Source organism: Simochromis diagramma, unplaced genomic scaffold (assembly GCF_900408965.1).
Source record: "Simochromis diagramma unplaced genomic scaffold, fSimDia1.1 OVJJ01000024.1, whole genome shotgun sequence".
NCBI classification, from domain to species: Eukaryota; Metazoa; Chordata; class Actinopteri; order Cichliformes; family Cichlidae; genus Simochromis; species Simochromis diagramma.
The window spans coordinates 2,869,145-2,886,233 of NW_024387332.1; the positions used below are offsets into that span (position 1 = coordinate 2,869,145).

At 44.9% G+C, this 17,089-nt stretch overlaps 1 protein-coding gene across 5 annotated transcripts in view; it reads right to left on the reverse strand.

Annotated features, from left to right (window-relative positions):
* Window positions 1-17,089, reverse strand: part of bcas3 (BCAS3 microtubule associated cell migration factor) — a 323,554-nt gene that overhangs the window by 272,401 nt on the left and 34,064 nt on the right. For all 5 annotated transcript variants that reach the window (XM_040006481.1, XM_040006480.1, XM_040006484.1 and 2 more), the window contains exons 10-13: window positions 15,643-15,719; window positions 14,962-15,045; window positions 12,670-12,840; window positions 8,560-8,653 (exon numbers count right to left, since the gene is read on the reverse strand). In XM_040006481.1, the coding sequence (XP_039862415.1) occupies window positions 8,560-8,653; window positions 12,670-12,840; window positions 14,962-15,045; window positions 15,643-15,719 (426 nt within the window). The remainder of the gene's footprint in view (window positions 1-8,559; window positions 8,654-12,669; window positions 12,841-14,961; window positions 15,046-15,642; window positions 15,720-17,089) is intronic.

Consider the following 17,089-nt stretch of genomic DNA (forward strand, 5'->3'; position numbering starts at 1 on the left):
GTTAGAAAGATTAAAAATGTGTCTGGAATTTTGATGATGACAGTGCCCCGTGTAAAGGGTCACGGCAGATTCTTTTGGCTTGCTGACGCAGCATCAACCAGTACACTAGAACCAATGTAAAATCCACATGAACAGCACTGGAATACACCGAATTCAGTGGAGGCCTAGTTTGGATCTTAGAAGTAAAGACGACATTATTCCTTTAAATGATGAACAAAGACACTTTTCTTACACTACGACATAAAAAACACAGTCAGCTGGCTAACAACATTGTTTTTGTGCAGAAATGTTGATTCCAATATTGATGACCATGAAGCGTTCAGTGAATGTAAGCTTTCGGCCAGAACTGGGTCACATATCCATAGTGTTTTAGTCCCAATTTCCTTCAGCATCAATTTTAGAATAAAGATGTTCTGTTTTCATTTAACAAAAACGAGCGATTCCTATTTCTGCAAAGGACCACGTTAGAGGATTTCGATCCCATTTGGCTGCTTAGAAATGGTTATTCTACTTTACATAATTGTAAGAATCATAATCAAGATTTGTTTTAATATATTTTACCAATTAATTCCAACTACAAAAAGCACAGCGACCAATCAAAGAAGAAAAGGCCAAAAACTGCCACAAAACCTTTACCAGTTACATCCAGTGCTTTCAAATGTAATGGAGTACTCAGAGCAAAGGACCCAACAGCAGACTTCAGAGGGAGACATTTATCAGCTGATACAAGTCCAAGGGACACACACAGGGACACACACAGGGACACACGCACAGGGACACACACAGGGAAACACACAGGCACACACACGGGGACACACACGGGGACACACACACGGACACACACACAGGGGACACACAGGGACACACACAGGGACACACACAGGGACACACACAGGGACACACAGAGGGACACACACAGGGACACACAGAGGGACACACAGGGACACACAGAGGGAAACACAGAGGGAAACACACAGGGGGACACACACAGAGGGACACACACAGGGACACACACAGAGGGACACACAGAGGGACACACAGAGGGAGACACAGGGAAACACACAGGGAAACACACACAGGGACACACACAGGGACACACACAGGGACACACAGAGGGAAACACACAGGGACACACAGGGACACACACGGACACACACAGGGACACACACAGAGGGACATAGAGGGACACACAGGGACACACACAGGGACACACACAGGGAAACACAGAGGGACAGACACAGGGACACACACAGGGAAACACACAGGGACACACACAGGGACACACACAGGGACACACACAGGGACACACAGGGACACACACAGGGACACACAGGGACACACACAGAGGGACACACACAGGGACACACAGAGGGACACACAGGGACACACACAGGGACACACACAGGGACACACAGAGGGACACACACAGGGACACACACAGGGACACACACAGGGACACACACAGGGACACACACAGGGACACACAGAGGGACACACACAGGGACACACACAGGGACACACACAGGGACACACACAGGGACACACACAGGGACACACACAGGGACACACACAGGGACACACACAGGGACACACACAGGGAAACAATGGAACAAAGGATGAATAAAGACACAGGCAGCACACAGGTGGGGAACAAACAACAGCTGAGACTAACTAAGGCTAACAAGACAGGTGAAGTAAAACTAGGAACAAGAAGCAGAAGACAAACAATTACCAAAATAAAAAAAGAGTGACAGTCTAAACACAGAAACACAATGTCCTGATGCATGCTCAATTATACGGTTAAGGACATCCTGAACGTAGTGTTTTCAGTGGGAGAAACATTTCACCAGTCATCCAACTGAGGATGAGACTTCATCTTCACCCCAACCTTACAAACAGTACATCTGATTAATGACTGAAACTAGCAATGGGCTGTGAGGCCAGTTTCATGATCAGTAATATGCAAATTGGCATGACCATTGATGAACGACCATCTCTGAATCGAGGAGGGGGCCTAAGGGTACATCTTTCACAATCTTACAATGCTGTGATTGCAGCCATTCCCCAACTCTCTGTCAATGGTACTCGTGGCCATTGATCAGTTTTTTTGGCTTCTCTTTGTCATGGTCCTGGGTCGTGCGACCCAGTGTTTTGTGTTTAGTCTATTTTGATGTTTATTGTTTGTTTAGGTTCATTAAGTTATTCCAGCTCATTTGTAATTATATAACCCTTGTATTAAGCCTCCCTTGCCCTTCATGTGTTTATGTCTGTGTGTCTTGTGTTGTCAAGTTCATGCTGTTGCTTCTGTCATCTTCCCCTGTACTCCGTCTCCCTGGTTCATGTGTGTCAGCTGTCCTCCCATGTGTGGCCACTTCCCCTGATCATCCTTCATGTGTATTTAGTCTCGGTGTTTCATGCAGTCTGTGTCGCGTCGTCTGTGTTCCCACCCTCCGTGTTTCCATGCCCAGTCTTTTGTATTCCAAGCCATAGCCTTACCTTAGTTTGTTCCCAGTTTAGGTTTCTGTTTAGTTACTGCTCTTGTGCTGCCCTCATTCTTGTTTGTTTCTTTTTGTGTTCATCAGCCACAATAAAAGGCTCGCTTTTGTTTAAGTTCACTTCCGTATCCTCACTTGTGTCTGCACCCGAGTCCTCCGCAGACTCTCCACACGGTCTGCCACAGCGGACCGTGACAGTACGACGCGACCATGTCGGACTCAGCGGACATTTCAGAGGAGGTAGGAGAGGAGCTGGACAGGCTCTGCCGCATTATGGATCGCATCATCGGATGCGCGGATCCAAGAGTGGTTTCCACGGGATTGGCGGCCGTAGACGCCATTTTGTTGCGGGAGCCACGGGTGCGACAGCTCCCCCACCTCATCGAGGCGTTTGACTCCCTGGGCCCCCTTAAGGAGGAGCTTCGTGCCCGTGCGCTGGCCCAGAGGGTCCTGAATGCCGCCTCAGCACCCACACCTCCGCCCCGCAAACGGGTGTCGTCGCCGCTGCCTCATGAGCCAGAGGCTGTGAGAGGTGGAACGCTGAGGCCCACTTCCACTCAGCCATCGCCTCACCGTGGATTGGCTTCCTCGTTTCCGCCACAGTCAAGCTGCACTGACCAGCACACGGAGGCGATGGAGGCCATAGATTTCGGTGACGATGAGCGTCAGCAGGTGTTACGGGCTTATCGGGAGGAGGAGCTCCGTTGGAAGCCTTGGCTCATTCCCGAGGAGGAGCTCCCACCTGTCGACCTGCTTCAGACCGGCCGCTCACCGTCACCCCCTCGCGAGGACTTCACGTCTCTGGCCGCTTGTCTGGCGAGGATGTGGGCAGAGGAAGAAGACCCGATCCCAACAGTTAACGCGGCCGCGCTCGCGGCCGCTCCCAGGAGGAAGCGGCGTCGGCGTCGCCCTACACGGCGCTCAGAGGTTAGTGACAATGTTCTGTTTCCACTTAATCGCCCTGGATGTACTGAGGGCGAGGGGCTCGGAGGGACAATAAATGTCTCGGAGATGGAGACTCAGTTTACCTGTACTGTTAACTCTGTCACCCCCCCCATGCACCTCGTCACAGTCTGTTTTCTCAGGGGCCAGTGAAGAAGCTGCCTTTTCCATGCCTCTGACTACTAATGTTGAAGGTGTTAATCTCGTGCCCACGTTTTGTATTGACAATAAAGCTAAGATTTCTGGTGTTGGGCATGCTGTTTTTGGGGACGCCACACTGCCATCACAGAACTGTGAACCTGACACTGCCAAACCGGCCATAGACTCTTCGGTTTTGGGAATCAAACCGAGTGATGTACTTCTAAACCCTGATATTATGAGTGTGCAGGCTGAGGGGGAGGTTAGGGAGACAGAAGGTAGAGATGATGCTGCACACCCAGGACATGCGTCTTTCGCTAAGGAGGCTTCTTTTAAGACTGTGTCTCAGCCCCTGCTGTCCATTGACTACAAATCAAGTGAGAAAGCTTCTGATCTGACCAGTAGTAAGACTGTATTCCCTTTGGCTAGCACCCACCTTTTGGAGTCTGTTTCCCCTGTTCCCAAGCCGAATAATGAATGTTCTGTTTATGTAACTAGACCAGCGCAAGAAGGAACGTCTGGTGTTGATCAGGAAAATGTATGTTATGTTCCGGCGCTAATCGGTCCCCAGGTTCCTCACTCTGCTGATGGTTTGACCAGAGTGAGTGCTTTGGAGCTCGACATCAGCAACCGCTCTTCTGCACCAGTCCACCGGGGCTGGACGAGTATTAAGGGTCTGCCGGGTTTTCCTATGTCTGAGAATGGCATTGTGATTTCTGTTAATACTTCCCCTTATCTAATGACAAGGCTGAATTTTATGTTTCCAAGACTGTCGGGGGGGAGCGCCATGCTAGTCATTACAAACCAGCTAGCCCTTTAACTGCACCCCTGGGCCAGGACCTTTTGACTGCAGTTAATGAACTGGCCGATCTAAAGACAATTCAGCCGGATTGCTCAGAGCCAGTCCACTATGTTTTCTGTGCAAAGCCAAGTCCATGTGCATTCCACTCACTAGCCTTCTACAGCCGATTAGTGTGTGTGGCTGAACCCCTCCTTAACTCAGTCTCGCCAACGGGGGGCTTAGACTCCCATAAGCGTAGTTATTTCCCATGTGACTGTCAAATTATTGTGTTAAAATCATCTGCACATAGTCCTGGTTGTTTTATGTGGGTTCATGAATCAAGTCTTGGCCTTAAGAATCATGCTTCCTGGGACAACATAACTATCACTTGTGTCACTGAGCCAACTTATTTCAGGTCTGAAATATTGTTTGAATCGTGCTCCAAGACAGAAGGTGTGTTTAGCTCCCCAAGAAGGGCAACTAAGGACAATTTGGACTGTGTTAAGGACTTAGAGACTTTAAGGTCTTTGTCTGTCGTTGCTCCTCTGCTTACACCTGACAAGATCAATGTCCGGAACTTTGTGCTCACTCCCAGGGTGGCTGTGGCGTTGCCTGACCTCTCACCTGCGTCTGATCTCCAGGTAGAGGCAGTGGTCACCCAGCCAGCACCTGAGCTAGTTCCCACCACTAGGGTCAGGGCAGCCGTAGGTCAGCCATATCCTGCACCTGCATCTACACCTCAGGTGGGAATGGCTGCCGTCCGGTTTGTTCCTACACCCAGGTTGGTTCCCAAGGTTATGCCAGTCAGTACACAGCTGAGCTCCGCACCCAGCCTAGGCACTCGGGTGGGAGCGGTTGTCGCTCTGCAGGCGTCTGCACCAGCTCATGTTTCCATTGGAGGCTCAAGAGAATCATCGCCGCCAGGACAGCCTCCTACTCAGCTCCCTGTCCAGGTGGCAGCCCTGCTCCCAGTCCAGCAAGGGGCCTCCATAACTGTTCATCCTGCGCCTGCTGGTGGATGCCCGGGTGTGCCTATCCGGCACCCTGCAGCATTCACACCACTTCACGTCATGCCAGCTGGAGGGCCCGAGGAGCCCGTCCAGCCCCATGCCACGTCAGCTGGAGGGCCCGAGGAGCCCGTCCAGCAGCCTTCCTCGTCAGCTGGTGGTTCCGGAGAACCACACCAGCCTCATGCCTCGTAGGCTGGAGGGCCCGAGGAGCCCGTCCGGCCTCATGCCTCGTCAGCTGGAGGGCCCGAGGAGCCCGTCCGGCCTCATGCCTCGTCAGCTGGAGGGCCCGAGGAGCCCGTCCAGCCACCATCTACTTCTGCGTCGCCTGGTCCAACCGCGGCCTCAGCTCCTGCGTTGCCTGGTCCGGCTTCTGCCTCAGCTCCTGCTACGCCCGGTCCAGCCTCGGCTTCTGCCTCTGCTACGCCCGGTCCAGCCTCTGCACCTGTTCTGGGCCCTCCGTCCTGGTCCCCCGCCGCCCGCCCGGGCTCGTGGGCTGTTTTTTGGTTTGGGGCTGTCTGGAGCCAGCCCTTGGAGGGGGGGTGGTGTCATGGTCCTGGGTCGTGCGACCCAGTGTTTTGTGTTTAGTCTATTTTGATGTTTATTGTTTGTTTAGGTTCATTAAGTTATTCCAGCTCATTTGTAATTATATAACCCTTGTATTAAGCCTCCCTTGCCCTTCATGTGTTTATGTCTGTGTGTCTTGTGTTGTCAAGTTCATGCTGTCGCTTCTGTCATCTTCCCCTGTACTCCGTCTCCCTGGTTCGTGCGTCTACCTGTCATGAGTCATGTCTGCGTGGTTATGTTTAGTTCATGTCATGTCTAATCTCCATGTTTCCTGTTTTACTTTGAAAGTCTGTATTCAATGTCAGTGTATTTAGTTTCACCTCTCCTGTCCTGTCGTTAGGTTCATGTGTGTCAGCTGTCCTCCCATGTGTGGCCACTTCCCCTGATCATCCTTCATGTGTATTTAGTCTCGGTGTTTCATGCAGTCTGTGTCGCGTCGTCTGTGTTCCCACCCTCCGTGTTTCCATGCCCAGTCTTTTGTATTCCAAGCCATAGCCTTACCTTAGTTTGTTCCCAGTTTAGGTTTCTGTTTAGTTACTGCTCTTGTGCTGCCCTCATTCTTGTTTGTTTCTTTTTGTGTTCATCAGCCACAATAAAAGGCTCGCTTTTGTTTAAGTTCACTTCCGTATCCTCACTTGTGTCTGCACCCGAGTCCTCCGCAGACTCTCCACACGGTCTGCCACAGCAGACCGTGACACTCTTGGCGCCATTTCTGTTTGCGTGACTTCAAAAATCATTATTCTGGCAAATCCTGGCACAGGTTATCAAATGGTCAACTTAAATATTTCACCTGATCGTGATCACATTACATCAAAACCAGATAAAGTTGGTCTGTTGGCCTTTAATAAATGATTTGGGAACAAAACAAGCTTTTAGTAGTGTCGGTGGTCAAAGTCAATGTTTGTTTGTGGGGTTTTTGTTGGTTTTCGTTGTTTTTTTTTTTAGGGGAGGAGCAAGATATCAAGAGCAACTACTTATCCTAAGCTTTACTTCTTAGCAACCTTTTTAGCTCCTTAAGATAAGTATCCTAATGGGAAAAAATATAAACACATATTTAGTAGCTTAGCCGCATAGATGGGTAATATATGTGATTTTGTTGACAGCAGGTAGGAGAATGTGGGGTTAAGACAACCATGTCTGGCCTGTCTTTGTCTAAAATATGATCTTAAACCTCCTGAGATGGAGCTGCTAAGTTTAGTCATAAGTCTAAGTAAGTCAAGGATTCCTGGAGCTTAGAGGTCACAGGGTTAGAGTCATCTCTCAGCAGCTTCTTTATTAACTTGCACACATACACACAGCAGGAGTAACAGAAACATACACGCAAAGATCACACACAGAAAGTGATGACGTAGCCTGTTCACACGTACAAAGCATCTAGTGTCCTTTTCTATGTGGAATGAAGTCAATGGTAAAAAAATGTTTAAACCAATGCAAGTGTTTTTGCTGCTCAACGACTCGTTTGTCACATTTGTCATGTGTTGCTCGTAAATGACAAAGAATAAACACATATTGAACACAAACACTGGTGCAAAAAAATAAAACAGAACACATCAAATTAAGTCAGCATTTGATTTGCACTGAATTCGTTTTGCACCATGATGAAGGATTTTCTTTTAAAAACAAAAGAAAGAAAAAAACAAAAGCAACAGATTACATAAAAAGACAAAACTGGGTGAATGCTTGGAACAACCTACCTGCCAAATACCGAGGAGAATGCACAACATAAAGTCCCTGATGAAGATTGCTAAAGCAGTTATTGAAATGCCTCTTCCAGGCAGCCTAAGTATTGTGTTTACTTTGGATCAGACTTCAAAATAAAAGTGATTCGTGTAAAAATCTTGTTTTGGAAGTAAGCACAGCTTGGTCTTCTTGCAGTGCCATTCACAAGTGTTTGAAACACATCTCTACAACAGAGGTGGAGATTGCAAAGCTAGCCTACCAATACATTAAATTTTTAAACAATCTTGCTAAAGTAAATCAGATAATCCTTTAGAAGGAAAAGGCTGCTCACAGCAAATATTGATTTTATTTTTCTTTTCTCGTTTACTGCATTCTCTCTAAGATTAAGAGATAACTAACACATTTACCGTATGGGATACAGTGTCTGATCTACATGTGCTTCCTTTGTTGAGGCTGGGGAAACACAGGCCAAACACTTGTTTAAGTGGAATACACACACTTGGAATTTGGCTTGGATGGTTACATCCAGCCCAACCAAAGAAACAAGACGAAGCCGCCACATGTGAGCCAAACAAACAATATGTTACCGTACACTTGAATGGACGTGTAACTGCTGTGCTGTTTTTAGTGTTCTGGTCTCTGAGTGTTCAGTCTTCTTCTTCAACAGTTACGAGTGTGTGTGTGTGCACATGTTTACATATCTTTGTGAGGACAGAAAATTGGCACGCTGCTATACCTGCGGGGACGTCCCCACGAGTTTGAAGGCATTTTTGAGGGTCAAAATGTGGTTTTAGTGTCAGGGTTACAATTGGGTTATGGTTAGGTTTAGGCTGAGGGTCAGGGTTAGGCATTCATTTTTGATGGTTAGGGTAAGCGGCTACGGAAAGCATTATGTCAATGAGATGTCCTCACGAAGACATGAAAACGCGCGTGTGCGTGTGTGCATTACCACTGGGGTTGAATTGCATGCAGGATATAGGTTTGTCGTGAGCTGGGAAGTGAGCCACCACTCCTTCACCGTCCGAGTCCTCACTCACCAAGACCTGGATCGTATGAACACACACACAAACAAAATCCAAATCATTTTCTAACAATGAGAACATTAAACCCAGAGAGGGACTTTCCCCTGCTCAAGGATTTCTCTCCACATTTTGGTTTGGTGTGATATTGTCACCACACTAAGCACTGTTTTTTGACATCACCCTGCTGTGAAACAGCTGGAAGTTTAACTCCTTTCCGAGTGTGCCATTGCCCTCTTGTGGACAGAATATAATAAGCATGTTACCTGAAATAAGACAAGTAAGCACTTTGTTGAAAAACCCACTTCATCTGGTCAAAGAAAATATGAATCATCATAATTTGAGCTGTATTTCATTAGTGCTAGCGCTTTACAAAGATGCTGTACTGAGACCAGCGTGGACAGGATATGGCCTAACAACAGAGACAAGAATATGGACAAATTTACTTTGGCAATGATGTGGCTTTTCACATGTGGCTTTGACAATACCCCATGACACAGGGTCTTCCCGTAAACAGGCACAAACTGCCATCAAATGCAGAACTGGCTTTCCCCTTGTGCAACTTGCCAACAAAAATGAAATTGTAAGTTATTTTGTACAACTAGAGGCTGCTCCTAAATCTCCATACAAAGTCTGCTGTCAAGACTGGGACAAATCTAACACAGGCTGTGCTGAGACCAGGAGCTGGCAGAAAACTCCTTTAGTCACACAGAGAGATTAGACATAAGCCCAGACATGAGGCCACTTTGTGCAGAAGTACGGGTGTTTGAGAACACACACTCTTGTTTAAAAGAGTTAAATGTGGCCCCGGTGTTGCACTACGGATGTCAGGAAAGCTGGCCAAACATTTAAAATCTAAGCTAGTCCAAACAAGATAGCCTCTAAAAACTAAAAGGATTTTGTCTCACACTCCAAGCAAGATCTTAAGGATCCAGGGGGAAAAAGGGGAAAAGGCGGGAGAACAGCATGAACAGAAAGAGGCTGGTGACATGAAGCAGATCACTTTTATTACAGTGCAAGCAGACAATGTTGTTCTGTTAGGGAATCCTGCTGGAGCCCTTTGAAACAAGAGTGTCCTCCAGAGAACCGAGCCCCTGTTACACAGGGGAGTGTGTGTGTGTGTGTGTGTGTGTGTGTGTGTGTGTGTGTGTGTGTGTGTGTGTGTGTGTGTGTGTGTGTGTGTGTGTGTGTGTGCTGAGGCTGCTGTTCCAAATAAGGAGCAGTGATACAATGTAGCTCCAACCTCATCCAACTGGAAGCGATGGGAATGTCTTGGATCCCCACAACGACACAGGAACTCACCTCAATCATATTCCTGACTTCTCTCATCTCTCCAGAATTTACACCTCCAACCTCCGTCTTAATACACTCTCGACTGTCCCCACCCCTACTACTCCCTTCAACCTCCATTTCTCCTACACTCTGAGTGCACCCCTCCCTCCTTGCCTGGCCTCATCAGTGTTTACGGCCAGTGTATGGTTACAGTGTGTCGCCTGGTGACAGAGTGCAGACCCACTTCTGAAGGCTTAGATCCAACTTATAAGACTACGGGCTGGTTACAGGGCGGTTACAGTCGCAGAGGAAAGGAGAAGGCAGAATGTGTGTGGTGATAACATCACTGACAAACTGTACTACGTACGAAAACACACCTCATTAAAAATGTGACAGCTCCTGCAGTGTGATTAATCACAGTTTGGAGAGGCTGAGGAAAATTCGGGGATAAAAGCTTTTAGCATTTCTTTTGCAATTAAGAGGAAGCCAACTGGTCAATCTGTAAACGAGGTTAGTGCAGCATATTTTCATTCTTACTATAACACCCACCTAAGCTAGTCAGACCCAGAGTCAGGATAATAGATGCAAACTTACCTTAGTCATTTATGGAATGACACTATTTTTGGGGGGACACGTTCTGATTTTTTTAGCGGCTTCCTTTCCTTTTTATTAGACTGTTTATTATGATAACTCCTGGTGACCTTTGTTGTTGGTTGGAAGTTGTTTTCAAATTGCACTGCAAAATAATTACATGCACCAAACATTTACCAATATACTTTTCTATTTATTTATTTATTTATTATTGCAAATACATCATTGTATACAACTTTAAAGGTTGAGTAGAGTCGTGCTCGGTGTTACATCAACCATAAGTCATGCTTTGAAATATCAGTGAACAATAAAAATTAATTTTAGCAATTTAAAATGATGTTATTTGGTTTGTTGTGCATTTTTATTACTTAATATTTATACTTAATGTATAATTTTTTAACTTACTAAATTCATTAATTTAGCTTAATTTTAATTGCCTTAACAAATGTATCAAAGCTACTATGGGATTAAAAAAATATCCCCAAAAATATTAATGTATTACTTCTCTAAACAGGGCACAATAACCTGAAGACCATCTGTAACACTAATAATGCCTTTTTGCTGCATTATGCCACAAAATTTTAAACCACTGACAGCTAAAGTGAATAACAACAATTTTCTTGTTACAATAAAATAAACAGCAACAGCCTCTCCGAGCATCTCCTCTACAAAGTGTAAAAATTATATATATATTTAAAAAAAATTACTCCAAAAAATACGTCCGGAAAATGTATTTCCTACAGTCTTAAATCCAGGACCTGATTTAGCATGTGGTGCATTGAGTCAGCCTCGAGCTTCATGTCAGGTTGCAGCTGCATGTTTACAAAGTGTCTCTGTCACCAGCACGGCCAAAACAGACAGAACTCTGGCTAAAAGCTCAGTTGTTAAAATATGCAGCATATCTAACTCACACCTTTAGGTTAGTCGTGCAGAGCCAGGTAAAAGAGACTGAGTGAGTCCAAGCCAGCAAGGCAAAGTTTTATTTACCTGGGACATACATGATGAGACCAAGGAAGCAAAAAGCCCATTTGCTGTGTGTGTCTAAGCAGTAACTTTCTATAAAAGTCACTTAAACAAGGCTGTCAGGTGGTAACAGTGAACCACCTTGCAAGATCCAAAAAACAAAAACACAACAAGTTCAGACCAGTTTTACTCTTATAGTGGAAGAGCTCCACATATGTATGTATGTGTGTGTGTGTGTATATATATATATATATATATATATATATATATATATATATATATATATATATATATATATATATATATATATATATATATATAATCACAATTAAACTTATTTAAACAAAACTTTGCAAACAGCAAACAGTAAGACAAGACGAAGCAGGAATTACTTTATGTTGGTCCATCCACTGAATCTAGTGTTGTTAACTTGTGACCAACCTAATATACAAGCTGGTGACAAATGAGAGGAAAACCAACATAAATGTTTTAACAGGGTGTTTTTCGCGCCACAGCTGCTTGCCATGAACTGCAACAGTGTGTGAAACTAAAGGGATGAACATCGTTCTTCCATTTAATCTTTTTGCCCAGTATGTCATAGCAGGGGTGTTTGATTGGTTGAGGCCAACAGCATATTATTGATATAATGTTTGTACTCTGTGATCTACTGAAGGAGTCTTTAGCTTGAATTCCTTACCTGCTCATTTATTCCACAGACGGAAAACAAGACATATTAAGAATTCTGCTGTTGCTGGTGTTGCATTGTTTATTGCTCACCACAGTAATAATGTGCATGGCCCCATTTTCTTTTTTTAAGATGCCATTCCTCAGTGAATGCAGGAGGTGCTCACTTTAATGGATGTTGTAAGACTGTAATGGTCAGTTTTGTCTTTGTGTACTGGAAACCCTTCAGCAAATTAATAGGGGACATTATCCTGCAACTCAATTCCTCGGATGAACACAATGGCAAAGCATCATAGACTGTATATAATCAGTATAAGAGTTTACCTTTACACTCTGCATCCACTCGACTCTCTCAGCACGAGTGTTTAATTAAACTACAAGACACGCAAGTCTTGTAGTTTAATTGCAACTGCCGCAATGAGATATATCCTTCGATTTGAGGTCAATACCAACTAAAAAAAGCATCACAGTTAATACTAATAAAATGTAGTATTTTAAAATCATTTCAAGCAGCAAACAACTGAACTGACCTGTCCTTCTCCAACACTGTGTGTGTCAATAATGGTGACCACACCGGGGTTGTGTGGGCTGCGACGGCTTGCACTGTGAGATGTGCCCTCCTCGTCTGGAGTGCTTGCCGGTATGGTGCCTGCTAGCTGGGTCACAACTTTACCGACCATCGTCAGACCTGTTTTTAAAGTCTGAGGAAGAAAGAAAAAAATATATAATACACACCTGATGTTATATATTCCCAAGCAATATATTCTACATCTATGTGATATCTTTGGTTTGGGTTGCAGTGCGCATACGTGCTTCTGTGCATGGGTGCATGTACACAGCATGTTCACTTGATGCCGGCTGATGGCTCGCAGTGCTGATGACTTGGCTGTAGCCATAGAAGACACGTGCGTGCGCGGGAGGCTCCTCTGTGTCCGCTTAAGGCCCAGCCAGGGTGTCTGCCTCAAACACACCTCTGTGGCTCGATTGAGGGAAATGGATAGTGCTGCTTAAGTGGAGTCTATCTCACCTACTACACTGTCTTACTCTAATGGAGTCCAGTGTGTGTGACTGTGTGTTTGTGTGTGTGTAAGCACCAAAGGGGCCCCGGAGAGCCTAATCAGGCATTCAGACTAGGCGGCCCTGTCAATACAGTGTGGCGCCTTGCATATGTTGGGTCTGGGGATCACCCGCTGTCTCTCTTTGCCACTTGACCAGACACACTAACAGTGGATGCTACGTGCATGCACTGGGGTGTGTGTGAGTGTGTAAAATGCAAGAAAAGCCATCAATTATTAAGTGAGGCGTTTGGCTCCTAATTGATCAACACTAATGTGTTTTCTAATCACTGCAGTTGTGGAGTTCTTAGTAGTCCAAACAGGAGTTATTGATTTCCTAGCGCGCAGGGGGGGTTTGGAGGAAGATCATGCCTCAGGGCTCACAACACTTACGCACGCAGAGCTGATGTTACTATCTAAACACGATACAGCCTAATCTTTATGTGAACGGTCTTTCTTAATTATACACCCAGGAATGACAGGCAACAGGACTTTTGTGCTACATAAATTCCCTGTAAGACAGAAAATTCAGAACAGCCAGTCGGTCAGCGCCACTGCCTTCTCTCTCTTTTCTGTCTTTTTTATAAACAAAAGCCATTATACTTTAATGCTGCCCCGCCCTCCTCCTTTTCTGTTCCCATGTCTCTGGATGTCAGCACTAAGAGCCAGCGTGTCGCGCCACAAGCCAAAGGGAGATACCTTGTCATCCATATTGAGATATATGGTCCTAAACGAGGAGAGGGCGGGCAAGCAGACTGCCTGTCTGCATATCAATACCCCCTGCAATTGTCAACCCATCACCATGCTGCTAATCTGTTAGAAAGACAGTTGTCTTTTTGATGTATAGCCTTGTTACCCCACTAATGAGTCATCTTCGCACTAGCTGTGAGATCCACGTGCTCTTTGGAATCAATTAGCCCTTCTTCTGTGACCAAGTGGAGAAACAGACTAGAACCATATGAGGAGCTAGTTAGTCTGCACGTGTTAGCAAGTTGCTTTATTGGCCCAGGATTTTATTTCACCTGGTATCAAAGAGAGCGCTGCTGGCTGTTAGTGAGCCATCTTAGAGCCACTTCCCCATGATGCTGACTGAAACAAGACCAATGAAGAGAAACAGATTATAGTGGGAAGCGGGAGATCAGCAGGTTGATGAAGTGTCTCATAAGCTTAGCCACAGTCGGCCAGGCGGCACAGGTGGATCCAATGTCAGCACATTTACAGATGGTGCCGGCAGAGCTGGAAATACCATCTTCTGTGCCGTTTTATCTGAGTGTCAAGCTTACCGTAGGACGTTCAGACTGATTACAGCCATATTGTGAGAACGTGAGTATAGTTTTGAATGTAGTTTTACATGTTCATAAGAACTCACATCTATCTAATAATTAATCCAGAGCAACGTCTCAGTTGATTCGCTATCTAGAACCATAAATTTTAGCTCATGAAAGCCAATCTGAGCGTGTATGGACTTTGAGAGGAGATAACATAATGTTTTTTTTATCTGAAATACACTTTAAAAAAATAACAGCCAGACATGTTCTCCTGTGCATTTCTTTTATGTTCACGCCTATATATAAATAAAGCTGTGACACATTCGGCGTACTTCTCCTGAACACAGTGCTTTAGAGAATGCCATTTAGGATGTTATTTATTAGGATTTTTTATTTATTTACTTTTGAGGAAGAAGAAGAAAACCTAAGAATCTCTATGAGAGAGAACGATAACACATGTAGAGAAAAACAGTTAAATGTGTGTTTGTACATCACTTACTTTGGCAGCGTTGATCACTGTGGCGGTATAAGACTGTGCATTGTCACCACAGGCTCCTCCACGAGACTGGTGACATCTTATCAACTGGAAAAAAGGTAGATTTACTAATAAACACAAGACGTATAGCGGACATCCGAGGGAGATGAACGAAGAGGTAAATTTGGGAGAATTAACCCAGATGCAGGCATTTAAAAGGTTTCCCTCTTCACTCTTTAGAGGAAATTGGTTTTGTCGTCAAAGACAGGCTGCACGACCAAACAGCCTGCTCTGATTAATTTCATATACAATATCACTGGAATAGCTCCGTCCCAGTATTACTCTTGAAAAACTAGATTTGGTCATTTCTGAAAATCCGTAGGCACAAACAGCAGCCCCATCTGTCAATTACTTGAGTGGGCCAGCACCAAAACACTACTTCACATTAAAAGTATTACAGGATGCACAATAGAACATTCTGGTTTTTGTAAATACTTAACAATCCCATTAAACAGAAAACTCCAGTACATCTGCTGATTTTCAAAATGTTATCATCTCTAGTGGACTCTTCTTGGAATGAGTTGTTTATCCAGACAGATTAAAGAGGCAGAAAATAGATAAAATGCATTTTTTGGATTGTAAATATGTCGCTTCTCTGATAAGGTACTTCTGCACTGGATGAATATGTGTGTATGTGCAGACTACCTTGTTCTCAGCATAGGCTAGCCAACGGCTTCCCAAAGCTATTGGATTGAGGCTGGGGCCGGGGCAGGGATAGCAGCCTGGAAAGACACAATGACGGCCATGAGACAGTGAGGACAGAGACATACAGAAACAGATATGAAATAAACTAAAAAAAAACAAGAAAAACAGGATTGCAGACAAACCAACTCGTGCTCTTTTACTGCTTTTTCAGGTCAATTTACCTTTTTAACTAATAAATTTCTAATAATGGAGACAGCTGGTGCTTCAGTTCAGTCCCTGCCACTTAAAGACTTACGATTCATCTCACTGTCAATAAGAGCAGGCTTATAGTCAAACAGAATATTTAGAGTGGTGTGGATTATGTTGATTGAAGAATTGAGTCCAATTTTACAACTTGTAAGAAGATTTTGCACAAATTAATCAATACAAGTGTGGACAAGTGACATTATTAAGACAGTCTATACCTTTTTGAGACAATCTCTTATTTAAGCTACTTTGGTAAGTAACCTCATGACTGAAAGTCTGCCATAAAACAGGAAGTCCTCCCTGGAGAGTGTCTGAAACCATCTTAAACCGTGTGTTTGTGGAGAGTTTCTTGTTTTGGAAAATAAATGGGAGTCTGATGAGGCTGACGTGTCTATATGTGTGTGTGTGTGTGTGTGTGTGTGTGTGTGTGTGTGTGTGTACACCCAGGATGACCTAATGGAGACTGGTACCCAATAAAATTGAAGATGGCTCCTCTGGTGATTGACCAACACAATAACCCTTATGGGGATATATACAAACGCACAAACAGGATGACACACATGTTGTCATCACAGATTAAAATAGTAACCATTGCTGAATGACGAATAAAACTCTTCACAAACGCTAAAATCGCATATTTTTCTCTTTTTATCGATGTAGAAGTAAACACTGGCACAAGTGGAACGTGTTTTAACCAATACCATATCTGACAGGAGTTTGCTCTTCGAGACAGAATCAACCAAAACCAGGCCTGCATGTGCCCGTAAACAGAATGAAGAAATTATTGATTTCATCATAAATATCTTTAAATGTAAGCAGACACAGACAGTGACAGTCTCTCCTTCCCAGTATGGCAAACACACAAAGCAGCAAAATGCTGATCCAGTGATGATCTTTTAAAAAGGTAGGTGTTTGTCTCACACGTGCACAAACATGCAAACACACTTAGCTGATGTAAGTGCACAGAGGTGTGGGGGAAATGGCTTGCTGACAATAATTTATTGCTCAGGGAGCAGATGAGGTGGAGGCTTTAGTGTACTGTGTTGGGGAAGGAGCCGATAGGAGGGTCGTGGGAGTTTTAGGTGAGCCACAAGGGTTGCTGGTGATGCCAGAGAAGGTTTTTTTTGCCCCTCCAAGGCCAAGCAAGACAGAAAGTGTCTGACATCCTGGGTGGAGAGCATGTGACTAAACCAGAAGAGGG